Here is a 22,068-nt window from a genome sequence, read left to right on the forward strand (position 1 = left end):
CGTGTCTTCTCGTCGACCACCCCATTCTCCTATTCTCATGTTTCCGCGTATCGATCCACTCGTATGCGCAACCTTTTCACAACTTCGACAAGTTCGATGAAGTCGGAAAAATTTCGTTCTGCCGCGACTGTATAACTAGCAAGTCGCATCGATGTTGTTCGTGCTTCTTAGCCTGAGGAGCCAATCGAGCCGCAGAAAATGAAAAGAAAACTAACGCTCGATCTATTCGAATGCTTGAAAATTGGAGATAGAGGGAAATGATAGAGGGAAAAGCTGAATGGAATTGGCGCCAAACGTTTTACGAGCATGCGCACCGTCCTCGTTCATCGTTTCTCGTCTTTGGTGTGGGTTTGTTGTGCGTCGACCTTTACCTAGCGGATCCCTCCGAGTCGTATCCATCCCCCTTAACCCCTCGCCGCCCGCGTTCCCAGCCTGCCTCTGCAACTACCGCCGCGCAGCCACCCCCGTCGCCAACCCTGACCTGATTTATGGGATTCTCCAAGTGTCTACCCTGCCGACGCGCGTTTTCGTGCCTCCCTCCCGCTCCCTTTCCCCTCGCTTTCTCTTCTCTTCAGTCTGCTAGCCGTAGACAGCTGGCTAACGTTTCCATGAACACGCTTCCCCTTTTCTACCTTCCGACTTTTCTATCGTTTCGCGCCACGATTAAATCGACTTTCCACGAGCCTCACCGTCCCGCCAAATTTCAACAACTCCTTAGAAACTGTGAAACGTTTCAATGTCAGAAATAATTAAACGATTCTAATTTTTCTAACCGTCAAGTACTTCATTCCTTTCTTTATTCCTATTCGTTGAGTAACGTTTCCTTTGCTCTCGTCATGATATCCAATTCCTGTCGATTACTTTTCTTGCTGAATTGTCAGCGTTTTCCTGGTACACATAATCAAGAAATATACTAAGCCTGCCTACATTTACTTCCCGACTAACGTAACGGAACGTTCTAGATCACGACCAAGTTTTTCGAGAGTGAAGGCTCTTAAGAAGAGTAGAAAGAAAGATAGGGGATGAAAGAAAAGAGCGAATAAGGCAGCTGAAACGTACACTGAGAACGAAAAACAGCTAATAAGCCGAGAGTGCTGGATAGGAATACACATTGGTGTTGATGAAATATGATGTTGATCGTACAATTAAATTTGAAGCTTGTTACGAGTGTAAAAAAAGATTAGCAAATCGCAGTGTAAACGATGGAGTGCGTACAGTGCGGCACGAAGAAGGTTAAGGAAATTGTCGATATTGGCTGGAAAGATTGGGGGTGAAGCAAAGGTAGGAGGAACGAGTGAAGAAGGCAGAGATACGATGCAGCGCAGAGTCGCCACGGACGTAGAATCCATTCAGCCGAGATATACGAGCGAGAGTTTGTTTGCGCTTATGGTCTACGTCTGTAAGCAGGAGCGAGGGGAAAACAGGGGGAAACGGGTGGAAAAGGGAGGGAAAGGAGGGAATGGCTGGGTTGCCGCTTTATCGGAGCACCCTTATGCCTATTATGCCTCTTCACCCCCAGCGGTAGCGGTTTAACGCAGCCGTCCCCTTACCGCACTCAACGGTTCGTCGTTCAGAAACTCCACGACCGATTCGGACGCTGACGCCGACGCTGACGTCGACGTCGACGCCGACCGACGCGTACCGAGGTCAACCGAGGCTCGGCGCCGCCGTGCGACGTGGCGCGCGAATTAAAACGCCTCATAAATATCCGAAACAAAGGCGACCGCTTTAGGGGCGTACAGTGGAAAGATATACGAGCCGGGTTAGGATGGTTGGTAACGGATGGATAAGAGAAGAACCGGGAGGAAAATTGGTCGCGGATGTAGGTACGGGGGGATGCGATCGCAGCAGCCACGACTCTGCGAAAGAACGTTTCGAATGTATAGAATATGGAAGAGGACTGAGAAGAACGCCTCGACCCGACAGCGTAGCGGGGCCTTCGACGTCGCATGCTCTTTCACCACCTGTAGCAGCGCCGCGAAGCGCCGCGAAGCGCCGCGAAGCGCGGGCTGCTTTAACATACTATACATACCCACATGCCTACACATCACACACGTATATGTCTGCGAGAACGCGATCAAAGCGAGAGAATCTTCTCCTGGGCAGCTGTGTCCACTCGTGAATAGAAAGAAAAAGTTACGAGCGTATATCTCGCGTAAGCAACCATCCTAGAACGTAATCGGAGATGGACGTATTTCTGAACATTTTGACTTTTTCTCTTTCAGGTAAGTAGTGGTCTCCGATCGTTTGAAAAGCGAGCGGTTCACAGCCGCCGCACCGGACGGAAGACATGCGCAGCAAGCAGCAGCCGAGGCCTTCCTTTCGGTGGCCGCAGCAACGCGGCGATAATCTTACCGGTAAATATCATAAACGCAACATATCTACCAGTTCGCACGAGTCATGCACTTTTACTTTTGCATCTTGTTGCGCTTCTCGCGTCTGATAAGCGGCGTTAGGCTTTTTCGCTCCCCAATCTCCCCACGGTTTTCGTCCAGCACAAATCGTCGCTACTCGAACCAACTACACGAAATCTTTTCGTCTTGTTTCATTGTTTTTAGACAATGCGTATTTTATCATTTTATGCTATATCTGTATGCTTGCTATGCGCAACGGGTAAATACTATGCAATACATACCTATGCGTATGCATAGGTACACTATGCATAAGACTTTGTAGCGGGTAAAAGCATCTCTACACGAAGAATAGTTCGAGGGTTAGTTATTTTCAGCAGCTTCTTCTTTTCGTTTTTTAATTAGGTAGGTAACTGCTTTCCGTGTCGAATTTTCACTAAGTCGTAGTATCTAAGTATGTAGTCGTGGAAATGGATGTATACATGTAGCTAGATATGTATAGGTTCATGTATAGATTGTAAAATCGTAGTTTTCTTTTCCCTCACAATGTGTAATTGTAGAACTTGAAATTTCCTTTCTTCCCTGATAACTTTTCTCTTCAATAGCCTAAGTCTACTCGTAGGTAACTCGTAGGTAACTCGTAGGTAACTCGGGGGTAAATTGATGCGTAGGTATATTCGCCTACTTAGTTTCGATGTCGAAGCAAACTCGGAGAAACTTGAATTGGTTTTATTCGATGATAAGCAGAGTTCGGTAGGAGAATCTCGGATGACGGCAGAGGCAGAAAGAATTATCGAGCCAATCGTTAGTCGAGGTAAAGTAAAAGTCCGCGTGCGTGGACGTTCCGCGGAACAAACGGGTCGTAGAGGAACACGCGACTTCTGTCTCCGACAGGTTCTAACGGCGGGAAGTCGTGCCGGTCTCGACCATAACCCAGGAATGACGTGACAAGCAAAATCCTGTATCCATGGACCGACCGGTCGCCGCGGAATATCGGCGGACGTCTAAATGAACCGTTGTACCTTCTGCTTTGATTTCAAAGAGCGGATCCCTAACAGCCGAGGAATATTCATTTAAATATCTGTCGATACTCGAGTCCGACGCGAGGGTTGCAGCGATGTCAGTGCCGGACTTATGTGTCTTCCGCGGGTTCTCCGTTCCCCTTTCCATTACCGTTCGTTCTCTTGGACGGGTGCACGCGTACCTACCTGTCTACCTGTGCCCATTATATCTATACACGCCCACTGGTCGACGTCCGATCTCTGTCGCGAATACGTTCGATCCGCACTTTGTCCCAGCATCCTCGCTACCTTCGATACTTCTCCCGTCTCTACCCTCTTGGCCACCCCCACTCCCGCCACATCCCTCCATCTCTTCGTTTCTGTTGCGCGTTCCCGCGACTTTTCATCTCCTTCGATTCGCCAACTCCCTTTCGCTTTCGCGACACCATGCCACGCCGCGACTCGCTTCGCCTCGTCTCGTCTCGTCTCGTCTCGTCTCGTCTCATCTCGCTTTGCCTTGCCTTGCCTTGCCTTGCCTTGCCTTGCCTTGCCTTGCCATGCCTCACCCATTAGTCTTTGCTCGTCCATGCTTTACGAGAACTACCTACTTACTATATTGTGCTAGTCACGCAAATATCTGTTCGTACAACTAACTGAGGAAGAGAGAGGACGATCTCGTTATATGATAGATCAAGGTTGGCTAGCAGGAAGGAGGAACAGAGAAAGAAAGAAAGAAAGAGACGGGGCAGCATCTTGTTTTTTGGTACTGTTTAAGCTTAAGCGAATTTTCATGCGTCGTAAAGCGTGGCAATACTCCCTCTCTCGCGTCTACTCTCCTACTCAACTGCTTATTTCGGCAACTTCCATCGCTCTTTGGAGCGATCACATCCTACCTCTAGATTGTGTACCAATTACTTCCGGAATGATGTAGCTGTATGGCGAAAAGGACAACTATGTAATCGTAAGAAGGCTGGGACGACAAGAGAAAGGAAAAAGGGAAGGAAAAGGAGAAGGAAGACACAAGTTTACTCCCGCAGGGTAGGATTCTCGTATTTCCCCTTTCTGTCGGTATTCCCCTCGAGTTGCCGCGCGTAGTTCTACTAGCAGCATTTTAATCCAGCGAACCAACGTCACTCCACCGCCCCGAATAATCAGCCTGAAATTCGTTGCGAGCGTAGGCAGGCGAATTGTCGCGAAACGCAACAAAAGAACGAAATATTAGTCTGCCGTGGCTGCTGGTGGCCGAACAGCAGCCGACTGGGGACTGACGGAGAGAGGCATGGCCGACTGCACGAGAAACCTGCTACAAGAGCTGCTGACATCGTCGACCGCAGTTGATTTCATCCTTCCGGGCTTTCGGCGACTACACACATGCGCGCGCGCGACGACGCGACGTCGACACAGCGATAGCACTGGTGCCGGGTAATTGGGCCACGCGTTCGAGAAACTGGATGTCCTTGTATTTTAACGCAACGATCTTTGTCATTATCACGATCTAGATCTCCGGTATATCGATCGACTAGCAGTCTGGTTTTCTGGTTGATGATGCGGTTACGCACACATTGCACCACTCCACTCGTCAGTCTGTTCGCTAAGCAGAATTTGGTTTTTCTTCTGGCTCGCCACGGCGAAAAAATGTTTCAGACTAGAGATGAAGCGAGACTGGAAAGAACACATAATCGTATCGGTTTTGCATAGCTCTCGAGATGGGTCCTACCAAACGAAGGACGAACCATAGGAATCGATCATAGGAATCGCGTAGAGTACTGTTACGCGTGCGACACAATGAAACGCGAGGTGGTGTAAGAGGAAAAGGGAATAGACAGAAGAGAGCGTAAAAGGAAAGAGAGTAAAAGGTATAAACGGGCTGAAGCGAATCGGTACGCGGCCGTTTGGCTGGCTCGGACCAAGTGCAGGAGCGTGCAGTGCACGGGAGTGTAAGGAGAGCGGAATGAATCGCTGCCACTCAAGGAGCAGCCGACGGACGTGTCGGACGGGCTGACAAGGCCGCGCTCATTCCCCGCTTATTCCCCGCTCATTCCCCGCTCGTACCTCGCCGATGCAACGCCAGTGGAGCGCCATCCGAGCACACTTCCAACCAACCGCGTCGATATAACTGTCCACTACCGATAACTACGACGAGTTACGGTTGCTAAGCGCGCCATCGTTGCCGAGATCGCGACCAGAGAGATTCCCTGTCTCTCTGCGAGACGCTCTACCTTTGCGTCTTTCCCCGCTCTCTCGACGGCCCCCACCCGATCAAGATTCCAACGCGCTCTTTCCTTACCCTTCTGCTTCGGCCGTTTCTCTCTTCGTTCGACGCGAGCGTTCTCGTTCACAACCGCCGCGTACATTCGGCCGTCTATCCATCTACGTGTCTCTCATACGTAACGCGTATCCTACACTCTCGGACTCGGCTTAATTATAATACAGAGATATTTATTACCACGCGTATCGTCTATTTCTGTCGGCAACCGTAGGAGGAGCGGGTAAGCGATATCAAGAAAGCGACTAAACTGGCTTCGACTCGGTCGATGGATCGAGTAATCGTCGAATCGCCTTTAAGGTTATTCCTCGCAACGATTCCGGTTGCTTTTGGCCAAGGAGAAAGGACGGAAGGAACGATATCGAAAATGAAAACACTGTTGGACGATGAGGGAGAAAAATTGTAACCAAACGGGTTAATGCAAGGGGGTTCGGGGGGCGATGCGGAACGGTGCGCGAGAAGAGAGTTCCTCCCGCTCCCCTGATTCGTGGATCGCGATTAATGGCATGCCGCAGTAGAGTCGCGTGTTGTTTCGTCGGGATTTATGCGAGAACGAGTGATAAGACCGCGTCGAATAATACGGTCCTCCTCCACCTGCCAGCGGGCGGTGGTAGCCTCCCTCATTTTTAATTCTGCACGGCCGCGGCCGACGGCCGATCTCTCGCTAGATGCTATCGCAGCGATTCCAGGTGAGCCTTTCAAACCAACCCACAATAGGCTTTCCGAGGTTCGCGTCAAAGGCATCCAGCTGCTTTTCCACCTCGAGTCTACCCTTTTCTTTCTCGAGTAGTAGGAGGAAGGAAGGAGGGCGCGTCGAATCGCGAATCGAAATCAGGTCACCAGAGACGAGCATCTCAGTCGATCGCCAGAGACGAGCGTTTCCATCGACGTCAATTATTCCGATTATACGCAGTCTGGTTATGCTTGTCGGAATCAATCGGTGCGACACGGCAGGAATAAGAAGAAGCCATCGAAGAGACCTCGCTTTCGCCTCTCTCGTGCGCGTCGCATCGCAATTAATATCCTCGTCGCGACGACCTCGATCCGTCTCGACGCACCTGGCTTTCGTCTCGTCCCGCGCACTCGAACGATGACTCGAGACGACGACGCGACGGGATTGGAATTAACATTCAGAAACGACACTCTACGATCTCCTCGTTACATTTCGCCGCGTAGTACTTCCTGCACCCCACATTCTTGTCCATGGTCCAGATCGAACGATAAAATTGATAAATACGGATGGCTCGATTGGTCCTTTGCCTTTTCCAGTATAGACTTACCCGCCTGCCTATCTATTTCACCTACAAACTAAAGTACGATATTAGTGATACTCTCCTTAATCGTAATTGTTTGGAAATTTCTTTGCCATCTTAACGATCCCGAGAACGCAAGCCAAACGAGTCGATATTTCTGCAAGAGAGTCCATTAAGGGGTGCACGATTTGGCTCGACGAAAGAGCGATTGACGGCGCGGCGGTGCGGCGTAACACTCGTCACAGTCTCGGCAATCCTGGCATAACCAAGAACAAGGGGAAGAGGACGAGGAAGGGGAAGAGGAAGGGGAAGAGGAAGAGGAAGAGGAAGAGGAAGAGGAAGAGGAAGAGGAAGAGGAAAAGAGACAAAAGCAGAGCAAGTGGACGCGAAGTGGACGCGAAGTGGACGCGAAGTGGACGTTACATCTCGTCCATCGGGCTGCTGCCGTCAGATTATCGTTCTGACACTTTTCAAGTTATTCCGGCCGTGCGCCTTCTCACGGCGCGCTTCACAGACTTTGCTTCTCTCTTGCAGAGAGGAGAGCATTCCCTACCCTTGGTCGTCTTCGAACGACTTTCAACGTCCTCCTACCTACCTACACGAGCAAAGCGGTCAAATTGAGAGACGAAAGGGAAGAGATGGCAGCGAAGATGAAGGTGCAACCACGAACGAAAAGAGCAGAAAGTCGAAGCGAGATCGAGAGAGGGAATGTAACGCTACAAGAGCCGAGAGAATCGCGTATCTGTGTATTTGAAGTCCGGTCGACCCGTTTGACCGGTGTCGATCAAATTTCCGAGGACGAGATTATTCAAGGCCGTCGACGAACGAGACAAAGCTCCTTTCGTGCCCGTATACTCTTCTCCTCGTTGATTCTTACTTTCTCTCTCGCTCCCTCTCCCTCTCCCTCACCCTCTCCCGGTCCCTCTCCCTCTCCCTTTCTCTTGCCTCCTACCTTTCTCGACTCTGAAACCTTTTTTCAAGCCTTCACGCGTACCCGCTGTAATATTATCCATCGCGTCGAGGAAGATTTCCACGCGTATTTTCATCGATCGATTTCAACTGGGCTCGCATCATCGTCGTTCAAAATTCCTCGAGCATCAACTACGTATCTCTTCTATTCAACTTTTTCAAACTCGAAACACTCGCGCTGTCTCTATGGGAACTTTATCGATAGAAAAAGTTAGACTCGTCAGTTTATGGATCGACTGGTTTTTTTCAAAACCATTGTCTTCACATTAATCGCCAGGTTATTCGCTACTGGCAATAACGCACGCAAAAACGTGCACGCGACTCTCAACTCGTTCGTCGACCGATTGATAATTTAATGACCGTTCACGATCGAATTATCATTTGGAACGCTAAAAAGAGAAACGAAAATAACGAAAAGGGAAGAGAGAATGAACGAAAGAACGAAACACGGATGCAGTCGAAAGAGAATGTCGTTGTACACGCACGCGCTTCGGCGTTTATCAAATTATTTCACTTTTATACGAACTCATCGATCGATGAAAGCTATGCTACGATTTCATGCTCCCTTCTAGAGGACATAGTCGAAATATTGTGGCTGAAAATTACAAACGCGGTCGTTCCTTGTGCACGGTCTGCCAGAGACTATACCATATAAGTACTTGCTACGATTTTCATCTGAACTGTACGAGGCGCCCGAACGAAGGGCGCAAAATGACGACTTTTGCGAGCACCCACCGCATTTTCCGACTGCTAATTATCGGGCGTTAATTGATGCAGCGCTGCACTCGTTACGCGTCTATCATTAGGCAACGCAAGGGTGTACACGAACGCGAAACATCAGCGACGCGTATTAAAATGCAAACATTCGACTCCGATTCGGACGGTTTAATGCCTCGTTCGATTCGAACGCGCCGGCCAGGTAATTAAATCGAATGAAATTACGAACGATTAATGCTCTGAACGCGTTCGCGGGTCACGAATCGACGCGAAATCACCGAGTTCCCGACAAAAAGTATATTCCAAAAAGAGTTATTTCATTGTCTGCAATCTGAATTTTCCTCTCTCCCTTCGCCACAAACCCCACTCCTGTTCAGCTCCCATCAGCGTGTCGACCTTACGTTTCTCACGGACGCTCATTTGCGCACATCTCGTCTTTCGGTTTACCGAATTTACTTACGGGAATTTTGACTACGAGGGTGCGTTTCATCTACGTTTCCGTTCATTGTCGGAACGAGAGATGGTTATCCAATGAAGAAGATAAAGCACTATATTCCTTGTATTTTTTACCACTATATACCATTGTATTTTTGCGTTATATTATGTTGTATTCAACGCATACTAACAGCGAGTTTCGTCTCCACTACGGATGAAGACCATTATCGCGAAATACTGCAGATGCACATGTACTCACACCGAGGCCTTTTTGGACATTAGCATAGCTCTGTAGCACGTAGAAACGCGTGGAGAGTCCAGTGTATACGTAAGTTAATGCTGCTGCTCGAGAGAACGGCCCGGCGCGCGGCGCGACATTCCCCTGATAAAGTTGAGCTGCGACGCGTAATAAGGGTCGCGAGAAACGAGACGAGGACGGGACGATTGGACGTTACTAAACAAAAGGAGAGGAACAGCTATAGCGGTCTGGTCAGAGTCGGGGATCGGTACACGATACTTGGTCGAATATGTATTCGCGCACTTATTGCGAGGTTCAATAGAGTCAAATCGACCGCGTGTTCGACACGATTTAAAAAGAATGTAGCATGTAGGTAGTATAGGTACGTATCGAATAGTAGTAGCTAAAGGACCAACCCCACAGAAAAAAGGAAGCACATCGCGCGTTGCGCGCGCTACGTTATCGAACGTACGAACGGTAGCTGAACTCAAGGTGGTCCACTACATCCCTGGGTGAAGTTGACGCGTGGGGTGGACCTGTCGAGGAGAAGGGTCGAGGCTGGAAGCGGACGTGACACGGCCGTCTTGTGACCCGTACACCGTCCCACCGACGCGACGCGACGCGACGCGAGGCGACGCGACGCGAGGCGACGCGACACGACGCGCCGCACCGCTCTTTCCCCGTCCAACCCTCTCCTGCTCCAGCCGCTGGCTCCTAGTCCGTAGCCCCGGGCTTCAGCCCCCAACCTCGATCCTTGTCCCGCGTCCCCGCTTACCCAGTCCACATGCCACCGCGCCGGCCGACCGCCACTAGTCCACCTCTATTGTTGTTATTATTAAAGGGGGTCGCTGGGGGTGGCTGCCGCTCGGCGAGAGGGACGATGACGGAAAGGAAGGCGGCGTCTGCAGGTGACAGATGAAACAGCTACCCTCTCCCTCGTTCCCTCTTTACCCTCTGTCCCTCTCCTTTTTCCACCTTCTCCCTCCCTCACTCTTATAGGCACCTTTACCTCCCTCTCTTTGTGGCTGCCTTTCTCTCTTTCACTCTTCTTCATTCTGTTCTTCCTTCGAATATACTCGTTCGCACGGATCTCTACCTATACATCAGGGCTTCTATACGTAGACGAAGAACGAATTTGAGGAAAGAACGATAAGGAGGATTGAAAGAAGAATGGGAGAAAAGGGAGGGAGAGAGAGAGAGAGAGAGAGAGAGAGAGAGAGAGAGAGAGAGAGAGAGGCAGGGTATGGAAAGAGAAGGAAGAATCGCTTCACTATGCAATCGTAGAGTCACTCTTCGCTTGTGAGTATCTACATTCGAGTACGTTCCTTACTTACAGTTCGTGTAACGCGTCGAACTCGAAACAAACTATCTATTATTTTTCTATCAAGAGGCCTGTTGCCAACGTTTTCGTCTAAGTGAACAGGGAGTAAGACGTGAAAGTACTTCTATCGCCGAAACGAATTCCTATCGATTTCGACATCGTTCGTTGAAATCTATGTTTTAACGAACCTACAAGGAAGAACCTAGAAAGAAGAGCCTCGCGAAGAAATGCCGAGCGTGGAAGGAGGAAAAGGAACGTGACATCTGTTGGTCCAGGTTAGTTTCATCACGGTCCAGCGTAGACGAGTCTGCCGACAAAATGGACACACGGGAACACGCGAGGAATGCGCGTTTTGCGTTTTCTTGGTTGTGTTGGAAAGAAAAGAGGTCGTAGTTACGTACGTTTACTACGAATTCTCTCGGTCTCCCGTTCCACCGCGAAACACACTGCTCCAGGACGCTCCGAAATAACTCGACGTTACGGATCGTCACCCCCTGTAATCGTAGCCAGCGCCCTGTACCGCCGCTAGGACGCTCCGGCATCCTGACATTGCCCTCCGGTTTGCCGAGATTCGGAGATCCAGCAGAGATCCACGAGAGACGAAAGCAATATAAACCGCTCTGGAACGGTATTCAGAAGTCTGTCGGGAGGAACTCGGACCGGCTGTTCGTCCGAACCGACTCGTCTCCCTCTTTTTCGTGCCTCTGTCTACGACGACTTGCCGTTTTTCCACTTTTCCGTCCTTCCGTCGCTTCGAAGCGGAAACCCTCCTGCTAGCGTGCTTTTCCTTCCTGAATATGCGATGAAGCTCACGGGTGTGGCTACATCTTTCGTTCTGCCTCTTCGCCGCGTCCGTACGTTTCTTCGTCCAACCGATTCTGCGTCAATTGAACTCGACGCAAGAAATGAACCTTGTTCTTCGTCGACTCGTCCCCACTTTGGGATGCCTTCTACGGTAAACGACAAATCGTCGAACTGTGTCGGATAGTTTCTGCGTACGAGGAAAGTTTCTGCAGTCTAGTCGTCCAGCTACGGCCGTCAACGAGAATTCGTCCGTGGAGTGAACGACGGTGGACGCCCGGGCGTCGTCGCCGCTCACGGCATTGATCTGTCGGACGGCTGTCTTGATATCGACGGTGGGGAGGGTCCGGAAAGGCGGCTACTTCTTTGCTCCGCGCAGTTGGATAAATTTCTGATTCCCTTGTAGCGAGCAGCTTTTTCACAAATATCACCCACTTGTGGCCTAGTTCGTTAACGAGACGCGAACGCGATGTTAAATGGGTGCCTGCATCGATGAGGATGAAGAATCGGAAGAATCGGAAGAATCGGGAGAATCGGGAGAATCTCGTAAGCGAAGAGTGGATGCACGAGAAGGACTCTTTTCCTTCCCCAGAGATTCGAAGGATCTCTCCTTTCTCCCTTATGAAGCCTTTCCCCCTCTCTTTTTCTCGTTCCTTCGCTGTCACGGACAAACGTTAATCGAGGCAAATTGAACCCCGCACGGTTCTCGACGCTCGATTAACCACCGCCTCAGCGGATCTTCTACCCTTTTACGGCTTTCTGCGTGTTTCGCCGATCCATCGAGACACGCGTTCTCTTTCAGGCTATATTCTGTCGTCACAACGAGATCTTTACTCGCTAATTATTCCTGCTCTACATACCGTACACGAGTCCCGAGACCAGTCGATGGCAATAAAGAAGTCGAAAATACGAAAGGAACAGAGAAATAAAAAGGGGATGAAAGAGAGAAAAAGCGCAATAGAGGAAAAACGAGCAGAAAGAAAATGTTCCGCAGAGGCCGTAGTCGAATATGTGTACGAGTAACAGGACGAGAAGGAGTATAGAAGGAAAGCTTGGGTTAGGTTGGTCGCCTGACCCGGTTGACAATCGATTGACGGCTGTCGCCAAGACCCTCCACCCTTTTCACCGTCTAACCCGGCAGCCCGCCCTGATCGAGTCGATTCCATCGGTCTCCTTCTCGAGCAGTGGTCGCCACGTCGCACCGCGCCGCCGTACCGTGTCGTTTCTTCCAACCTCCCGAATAAGCCCTTAATTATTCTCCCGCGGAAGACGAATTTTCCAGGACGGTGACGAGAAGTAACTGGAGCTTTCACCCGTTCGTCGGACATGCTAACGAATCGAAAGGGTCGGCACGTGCATCTTCGTAGAAGACTGGTAAAACTCGTTGCAAGCAGAAAGGATTATCAAAAGGACTTGCCATTTTCGTTGCGTTCGCGATTCCCAATTGAGTTAGAGACACATCCGCCTCCTCCGATAAACCGCACTTTCATTCTCCTTCGTTCGGTCATCCATCCGACCGTAAACCTGGGGAATAAAAAAGGGACGAAATGGGAAGGAAGGAGAAGACGTCGAAGGTTCGGGAAAGTGGGGGAAAAAAAGATAGCGCGTAAGGGAAATGTGCAGCGAAAGACGCGTTCCACGCAAATGGTGTAGGGAGCGATTATACGCGTGTACTGTGTAGGGAATACAAGTATGGATGCGTGACGCACACGAACTCACGTTCTAGTGTACAGAGAGAGGAGGGTCTTTTCCACGGTCGCCGCGTCGCGTCGGCCGTGCACACCGAGAAAGCTCCGTGAAGGTAATAGGGTGGGTATACACCGGGCGGTGTTGGATATTATTTGCCGAGGACAGTGACAAACGCCCGTCAACGTCATTTCCACTCGCAACGTCGGCTTCCTCCGACAGCACCAACACCGCGCGAGCTGTATCACCCTCTCCACGAGACACCTTCGCTTCGTTCACCTCCTCCCTTCTCCCTGCCCCCTGCCCCCTGCCCCCTGCCCCCTGCCTCTCTGGCTCCGTCAACCCGCTACTCCCGCTCTTCCTCCTGCTCCTCTTTCAGCCGTCTCTCGGTTCTCCTTGCGCGCACCTCTCGCGGGATGCGAGCTAGAAACGTGACGGGCATATCTAGCTCCGGACCTACTCGTCGTCTGTGGCAGCCATCAAGAGGCACCTCTGCTGACTGCAACGGCCTTCTTACCGCAAAATCGCGGCTCGACCTGTTCCGTTCGATGCCTGGCTCGCGGAATCGGAGACAAACAAGGAAAGAATCGAAATTGAGCGGAAGGGGAGTTGATTCGAGTTTAGACGCGACCGAACCGCGAGAAATCGTTGGAGCGGTCAGGAAGAGTGGGGTTAGGTAGAAGGGTGTATAGTGTACATATAGTAAGCGAGGTAGGATGGGGGCACGACGACTGGAGAGCGGTCGGGAGGAACCGGGAACGGGGAGGGGCGGGGAGGGGAGGGGAGGGGTGGGGAGGGGGGCGTAGGTAGTCATTATGTGGAGGGAGGTGACGTCACTGACGGTGACGGATGGCTACACGTCAGGCAAGTATAAACCCCATGGTACCCAATAAATTATTGCAACTATAAATTACTTCTGTGCTCACGATATAATGCTACGGCTACTGCCACAGCGATGGTGTGCGTACACGCGCACGTATGCGCGTGTATACTGTCGCATCGATGCCAAAGGTGGGGCGTGCAAACAAAGGTGCTGCGATCCCGAACTACTAACTTGTAGTCGCTCCATATGGTCACGCGGTTGACCCGCTCCTTACTTGCGATCCTTTCTTCCTTCTTCATTCTCGCCTTTCGTTATCCCCGTTTCTTCCCTATTTTACTAACGGGTTTCCATATCCACCATTTCTAAAAGACATTATTTCGAAATTCTTTCGCTGTCCTGCCTTTCACTGAGAACCACTGACGCGACATAATCCCGATCAATTCGTAATAAATATCGTTGCGTCGCGTCGCGTCGCATCGGTTTGGTTTGACGGTATTGGTGTATCTGTCTCTCATCTCGATGCCTTTGGGGGGCTAAGAAGCATAGCAAAGCGACGGTCGAAGGGGCAAGGGGAAAATATTATGGGCGAGCGAGTGAGTTATACGCCTTGCCGCATGTGTGTCGCATAAATCTGCTCCGACTTCGGTACCGGCCCCCTTACGACTGCACTGGAACAGTTTCTAGACTCTACACTTTTCTTCGGCCCTGACGGCTGTTCGAACCTATTCATCGACTGGCTGACTGGCTGGCTGGCTGACTGACTGACTGACTAACTGACTGACTGACTGACTGACTGACTGACTGGTTGACTGGATAACTAGCTGGCTAGCTCGCTGGCTAGCTCGCTGGCTAGCTCGCTGACTGGTTGGTTGGCTGGCCAACCAAACGACTATGACAGACTGACCGATCGATACCGCGACACGCGACCTTCATCGTTCCTAGAATCACCGAAAGATTCCTCACCATTCTCGGAGAGATAGCCAAAATCGATCGCGTAATCTAATTCACGATCATTCGCGATGTTTCGTGTTCGAGAAACGATAATATTCCTACAGATGGATGCTGATTTCGAAACAGTGTCGCTGCTCAGCCTATTAGGACGAATTGCGAATTCGAGGGTTTAGGATGAAACACGACTTATTCTTTTCTATCAATATTACGAAGAAATTTTCAAATGCTCCGGAATTGAAATGTTGACTTGGTGGAAGACGAAGTGTTCTACAGTTCGTTCGGTCGCGACAATTGCCGCTGGCTCAAACATCATACGGAGGAAAGAAGAAGATGCTAGAAAGGACGGAGACGAAGAATCGCGCACACCTGTCCTTCCGTACATCAGCCGTCCATCATCCTGAGGACAGATCGTTCCGCTGTCCCTGCGCCTCCTCCTGAACTCGCCTCGTTCCCTCGCTCGTCCGTTCGTTGCAGGCAGTTTCTCGTGCGTACCACGCGGCGTGGCACTTATTTACGTTGACACAATATTTATTAGGACGGATCGGTGAGGCGGTCGCTCGTTGGTTCGTGCGAGGCGGCAGCCTATTTCGGGAGCCGGTGCTCACGGCAGACTTCGACCAGTCGCTCGTCGTCACGGGATATCCACTCTTCTTCGGGATTAAGATACAGGCCAGTGATGCGGCTTATTTTTTGACGGCTGTCACGACGCGTCGCGTCGCGCCGCCTCGCGCCGCCTCGCGTTGCGTCGCGTCACGTCAGTCGCGAACGAGGGGGTCGTTGGCCTCGATCGCGGTCAAACGCCTAATTCGGTATAAGATCGAACTTAGCGGATCAGGTGTAGTAGGTACTCGGAGATAAGCGAAGACGGTGGTAAGCAGAGAAGAGAAAAGAATTCGAAAGACCGAGATCGCGTTGCGTCTCCGCCGAAAGGAAATTGCTTCTCGCGCGAAGTGGTCGCGCGAGAGGTACGACACACAGAGACTGTGTAAACGAAACGATAACCGGACGGATCGACACCAGCTGCTCCGTGTTTGTTGCCGCTACTATAAATAGAGCGGGCCGTTCGCTCTTTCTTGCGCGAACGTGCACCATCCATCCCGCGATCCTTTCGTTCTCCCTCTCTGTGCATCTCTTCTTCCCCCCCTATCCTTTCTTCCTTCCTCATCCGATCCATTTCTCTTCTGCCGACTCGACGCTTTAATTCTTCCTCGACCGTTCGATCGTAGTCGACTCGAGGGACGTTATTTCGCTGGCAATTATTGTTGTCACGGCCTTTGCACCGGCATGGCAGTTGGTAACAGGAGTGACGTTTCGAATGACGGTCTGACGGAGAATGAGAGAAAGAAACGCGAAGGACGATGAGATTCGGAAGGTGCGGGCAAAGAACAAGGACGGAGGAGGAAAGGCGAGAGTGACGAATGTCGCGATGAAGCCATCCTCCTACCATCTCTCTTCCACCGCGACTCGGGTCGTCGCCTTCTCCCTTCTTTTTCTTCTTTCCATCCTCGTAAAGCTCCTTCACGAACCGCGTCCCGTTCCACGCGTTGCGCTGTTGGACCTCCTTCGAGACGCTAACGCGACCGACCAACTACGCGAAACGGGTTTGCGGATTTGAAGTTTTCGAGCAAGTGTAGCGGCAGCAGCAACGGCAGCACCTACGGCAGCTACGCATCGATCACCACTGTCGCCTGTTGCGCGATCGGATGAACGGACGGATGGACGAGTGGACGGGCGACGAACGAACGAAGGAACGAGCGAGCGAGCGAGCGAGCAGTCGGTCGGTCGGTCGGTCGGTCGGTCTTACCGGATGCATACTTTGTCATCCATCATCCAGTCGTCCTACCTGCATCAACGAACGCACCTACGGCGCGACTGCTCGCGCTCCATCATTAATACTATTCGGTCAAGTACGCGCGACACGAGTCGTTCAATCCAGCTACTTTTTCGTGTTTCGACTTCCATCGAGGAAACGGTATCGCAAACGATCATCGGAGACTCGGAGATAGTACCGTTAATACCGTTTATCCATTAATCGCTCTTGCAAAGGGTAACGAATCGATCGAGATTAGAGATGCATGCGGCTACTCACGACTCGTTTTTCTAGTGAAAACGTGTCAAAAATTCCTACAGTTTTAACGGACAACTTGCTACTAGATCGTTTAAAGTTCAAGCGCGTGATCAAACTTTTCGTCGCAACATTTCTCCAAGTCCATCCGTTCACAATCGTTTCGTCATATTTCACTGTCGCTATCCCCGCATTAGCCATTCTCACGGGACCAACATTCGATCAGTGGGTTTTTATACATCTACAGTGGGGTTTGGTTAGCATCATTGTCGCGGATATATCTCGTCGCAACGAGTTTCCAGTTTCCATGCTTCGGCAAAATCGCAATCGAACAGAATGAAAAGCGTGAAAGGAAGCTTAACGGATTTTTCGCTGCTACAGTAATATTGTCGCGTGTTTACTGTAATTTTGTTACGAAACGGAACAATAATTTTCCAGCTGGAACAGGAACTCTGGAAATCCAAGATCTCTCTGTTTGGCGTTTCGAAAGAAGAGCGACAGGGGAAAACAGCTGCGTAGCGAGAAACGTGGAGAACAAGAAACACGAGAATACCTAACTGTGTGTCTCTGTGTGTGTGTGTGTGTGTGTGTGTGTGTGCTTGTGGCGTAGAACGGAATGAGAAGAACGGGCTGATAGGAAGGAAAAGCAATCGGGTTACGTGGATTCGTAGTTTTCACAGGTCTTGTCGATTGCACAAGATTGAACGAGACGTGTCCAAGTATCAGGATTTTGGAATATTCGACAAAAATTGAACAAGTAGATGTGTTGCGTCAATTCCGTTTGAAGCATTTCCAAGACCTTTCTGGTCGATGTCGCTTCATCTTCATCGCCTTTCTTCTTTTCTTAAATGCGTTGAGATCGCGAGCCACGATAAATCGAATGTCTTAATTGCTATAGTTGTCGTAGAAAAGAAAAACAGAAGGCGACAGTCGAGTTAAGGTATTCGCGAGATGGACAGGGCAGCGCGGCGTATTTTTTATGCAGAGATTGTAGTGGTCGTAGTGGAAAGAGACCGTAGGTCCGCGGTTGGCGTGGACGGCCGATGGAAGGAAGCGATTCGACAGCCTGATGGAGTGAGTGTTGACTTAGGATAACAGTCGTCTCATCGGTCAATCAGTCAGGTAGACTACGGTAGGTCTACCGTAGGTGCTCCGTCTTCGGTTCGGGCTTGTCTTCTCGTTCAGACGGCTAAGTGACTCACGAATCTGACCACCCGACGTTCCGGTTGGGAAGACAAAGCGACTGCAAAGAGAAAAAGAACGAACTCGAAGAAGGCTGAACGAGTCAGTCGAATCGTAATCGTTCGCATCAACGCCAAACGTCTGGTTTAGCGGACCCTTGGAGCGATTCGGCTATCCAAAAGAGTAACAAGCTCTTTTCAAATTACTCGGAGAACGCAATAACGAATGTTGCGAAAACGAGAGTAGGTACAGCACCGCACCGCCTTCGTTTCGAAACTGTTACTTGCGGCGGCCGAGCCGTGCGAGAGTTCGAGAGCCGGTTGCTTCGCGGGGATGAAGCCGCGACATGCAGAGCAACCGGTGTAGAGAGAGAGAGAGAGAGAGAGAGAGAGAGAGAGAGAGGAGTGAGAGAGTGAGAAAGAGGGAGTGAGAGAGAGGGGTGGGCAGAAGTAGGGGGCGGGGGGACTCAGAAAGAACAAGGAGGAAGGAGAATGGATTCACCCGTCAGTCAGACTCTGGCAGACCGCGAGAGAATCACAATGCGGAGCCTCCCTTTGCTTTTCCTCTCGCTTCGTCTCTGTTCGTCCTTCTATTCGAACGCTCGTTCGTCTGTCCGTCTGTCCGTCCGTCTGTCTGCCTGTCCATCCGTTCGTCTCCTCGTCTGCCTCCTGTCACTCTCCTCACCAGCCTCCCGACGGTTCTCGCATCAGGAATTCATCTCCTCTCCTGTCCTGCCCTGTCCTGCCTTGTCCTTCTCCATTGCTCCTTTTGTTCCTTCCTTCCCTCACTCTCCTCTCATCCCGCTCTTTTCAGCTTCCTCGCTCGCCCACTTTCTTGCCACCACCTTCGCTACTCGTTATTACGCGCCGCTTTACTTCTAGTACGTTTCTAGAGTTTGCGATTCCCTTCCTCTTCGTTTCCACGATTTGGCCAACGTATTCGTTTAAAACCGTCTTCGCGTCGAAGATAACGAGCAAGTAACGTGCCTACCTACATACGCGCAAAGAAACGTCGCGTAGTTATCTTAATTTACTTTGCAAATGATTACGTTCGTGCGTTACACTGGAGATATATGAAGAAACAGTTTAATTAGAGGCATACGCAATCAGTCTAATATCTTGTCCGTTACCTCGTGTCGGTGGCGCATAGTTTAACACTTTATACGCTGATACCCCGAAAACGATGGTACATTTAGAAATCAGTAGGTAGTCTTATCCGCTTCCGAGTTTGTTATTCTCCACAAACGGAGACGCGCTGAAGAATAAACGTGCTTATTCGTTTTACGTAGATGAGCAACTGTGACAGAGTAAAAAAGGGTTCACCGATTAGCCCAATTATTATTGTCCCGCATCGTGTACCGTTGGTATATCGCTACGTGGCGTGGGAGAAGGATGTTCAGAGAAAACATGCACGAGATTAGGGACAGACAAGATCGTGAGGTAACGGCAGGGTCGAACGAGGTTCGCGAAGAATGGAGAAGGGAAAAAGTTGGGGTGATAGTTAGGATCGGAAAGGAGAGGCAGGAGTCGGTGTAGGAGCGAGTGCGCTTGCACAAACAAAACGATCGGACAAACTGTCGTACGTGAGGCTACCGATGTATCCTGGTGGATAGTAAGGCGCGCAACGTTCGCTCGGAAGGAGCGGGTATCGTGCGGTAGCATCTTCACGTCGGTGTCAGAGCTCGACCGCTTTCAACCTCGGTACGCCACGCTTCTTATTCCCCTCGTATCTTTCCCGAAGCTGAATATGCAACCCCGCGGTAGCCTTCTCGTTAGCGGTCTGCCAATAGGGATACGCGATCTTTGCTCGCGCACCCATTTGCATTCTATTCCCTCTGCGGCACGAGATCCATCCTCGGTCGCATCGCGACAATTTCCTCGATACAACGCGACGTGGTCGTTGGCTCACACCAATCGCGAACGAACGTTTCGATCGTAGATCGTCGCAAAAGTCGAGATATTCCAAGTTTTCGACAGCTCCGGTCGATTGCGAGTTGAAAAGTAGAGGCTCGCGTTGTTTTTCCGCAAAGGAGTAGCAGTGGCAGAGTAGTAGACAGGAGTGGGTGCAGGGAGAGGAACGAGAGTGGCGCAAACGTGTCATGTAGTCGCAGTCGAATGAGGGATGTAGGTTGGAACGCAATTGAGGAAAAAAAAATGGAAAGCAGGCGAGGTGGAAAAGAGGAAAAGGAAGATATTCGGAGCGGGCGGAGCGGGCGGAGCTGTCCGCCGGGTGGTCCGCCCTGGTCTCTCAACCGCTCGCATATCCCTCCTTGGGTACGATCTCGGTTCCAAACCATGCCGAGAACCTCTTCCTTTTATCGCCGTTCGTTGTAGTCTTCCTCGTACTCGTCGTCGACGTTGGCCATCCTCGTGGTCGTTCTTTCTCCAGGCACCTCCCGTTCCTGGCTGGCTCGGAGCGCAGCAGCGACAGCAGCTCCAGCACCAGCACCAGCACCAGCAACCTCTTCCATCGAATCGTTCACGGTCGCGCAGGTCTTCGGAGGGCCGCTTCGGGTGAGAGAGACAATGGACAATGGGAACATAAATCTGCGTAATTAGTTGCCGATGCCTCTGCGGATCAATGCGCGATCTCCTTTCCCTCCTCGTTCCGTGACCCATCGGCGAACAAACGATCGTTTGGTTGGCCAGTCGGCAAAGTAGGACGGTGCTCTTCGTCCTGCTTGTCCCCACCCTCGCGAAAGGGAGGTGTGCTGGCTTCTTTCCGCCTCTTTCGCTTTCTTCGACCGAACATCGGCATTCACGGTTTCTCGTCTCGCCACCATCTCGAGCGAAGATGCATCGACGGAACAAGATGGCGAACGTACGTCCCATTTCGTCCCATTTCGTCCCATTTCGTCCCATTCGTTTTGCGTTTCTTCGTACCTCGTGGTACCTATGCGTTAGAACGCAAACAACATATTTGTACGACTGATCGAAAGTCGCTAATCTAAGTCGCTGTACAAACCGAATTTGTTCTAATTCGGTCCTCCAATAGATAGGGCGATAGTCAACGTGTTCCCACACGAAGACGGTATCCAACACGGACGATTGTCCGTGCTCGTTATCGAAGATTACGAAAGAGGTAGATGCAGAAACGAATTGATCGAGAGTTATGACGCGGGAAACGCAGGCCAAGCGCCGACAATGGTTCGACGTGATCTCACTCGGTACGACCGTGCCGTCGTCGCGTCGTTTGCGACGTCGACGCGGTTCTTGTGTCATCGCTGCGAAAGCCCGATAAATGAACAGATAGCGCTGTTTTGTTGCTCGACGTCCGCGCCTCTTTACACGGTTTCCCGATATTTGACTCGTTCGTTTTGAAATTCCCCATCTGGGACCGGCTAGGCTTGCTTCCTTCTTCCTCTTCATTTCTCTCCTATCCCGACCCCGTCATCGACGATTTCGCTGCTCGACGCGGTGTTATATAAACGACCGTGCGATTTTTGTTTGCAGGGGAGGACGGAGTCGAAGGCTCTGGTCCCGGCACGGACCTCCAAGGGGAGGAGGGCGATTGCGTGGAGGATGACGGGCCAATTAGCCCTAGCGAGAGGGGTTGCACGGTCGCAGCGAAAGAGGAAGAGGACGGAGACGCGACTGACGAAGAGGACGACGAGGACGCATCGGCGCACACGCCACCACCGTCCGCTGCTACGCGACTAAATCCGACGATTTTGAGGGATACGGGACCTCCAGACAGGTAACCGCGCACACCTTTTTTCAAAATTATCTACTTCAGTCGAAGGTGGTAACCGCTCTCCGTGATCGTGTACTTAATAATCCTGGAAAATACACCGCGTGGTTCGAACGTAAATTTCGACGAACAAGGTTCGCTCTCGAAACTCATTAGCCGGTGCTATATCCAAAGCTTCGTCATAAACCGCCTAAATCAACGAGAGCGGTGCTACTGGTCGCTTTGAAGTCGCCGACGTCGGGCGCCCCTCGTGTACACACGCCGGTACTCTCGTTGTTTGAGCGCAACGGATCGTCACGGATTCGTGTCGCGCGGGAGC

The 22,068-nt window shown here is 51.0% G+C and overlaps 1 protein-coding gene across 2 annotated transcripts in view; it reads left to right on the forward strand.

The window, feature by feature from the left end:
* Tio (zinc finger domain-containing protein tiptop) overlaps window positions 1–22,068 on the forward strand; it is a 65,989-nt gene that overhangs the window by 38,796 nt on the left and 5,125 nt on the right. For both annotated transcript variants that reach the window (XM_076384733.1, XM_076384731.1), the window contains exons 2-3: window positions 2,226–2,357; window positions 21,512–21,755. In XM_076384733.1, the coding sequence (XP_076240848.1) occupies window positions 2,291–2,357; window positions 21,512–21,755 (311 nt within the window). In that variant the 5' untranslated portion in view covers window positions 2,226–2,290. The remainder of the gene's footprint in view (window positions 1–2,225; window positions 2,358–21,511; window positions 21,756–22,068) is intronic.

This window comes from Calliopsis andreniformis, chromosome 9 (assembly GCF_051401765.1).
Source record: "Calliopsis andreniformis isolate RMS-2024a chromosome 9, iyCalAndr_principal, whole genome shotgun sequence".
NCBI lineage: Eukaryota > Metazoa > Arthropoda > Insecta > Hymenoptera > Andrenidae > Calliopsis > Calliopsis andreniformis.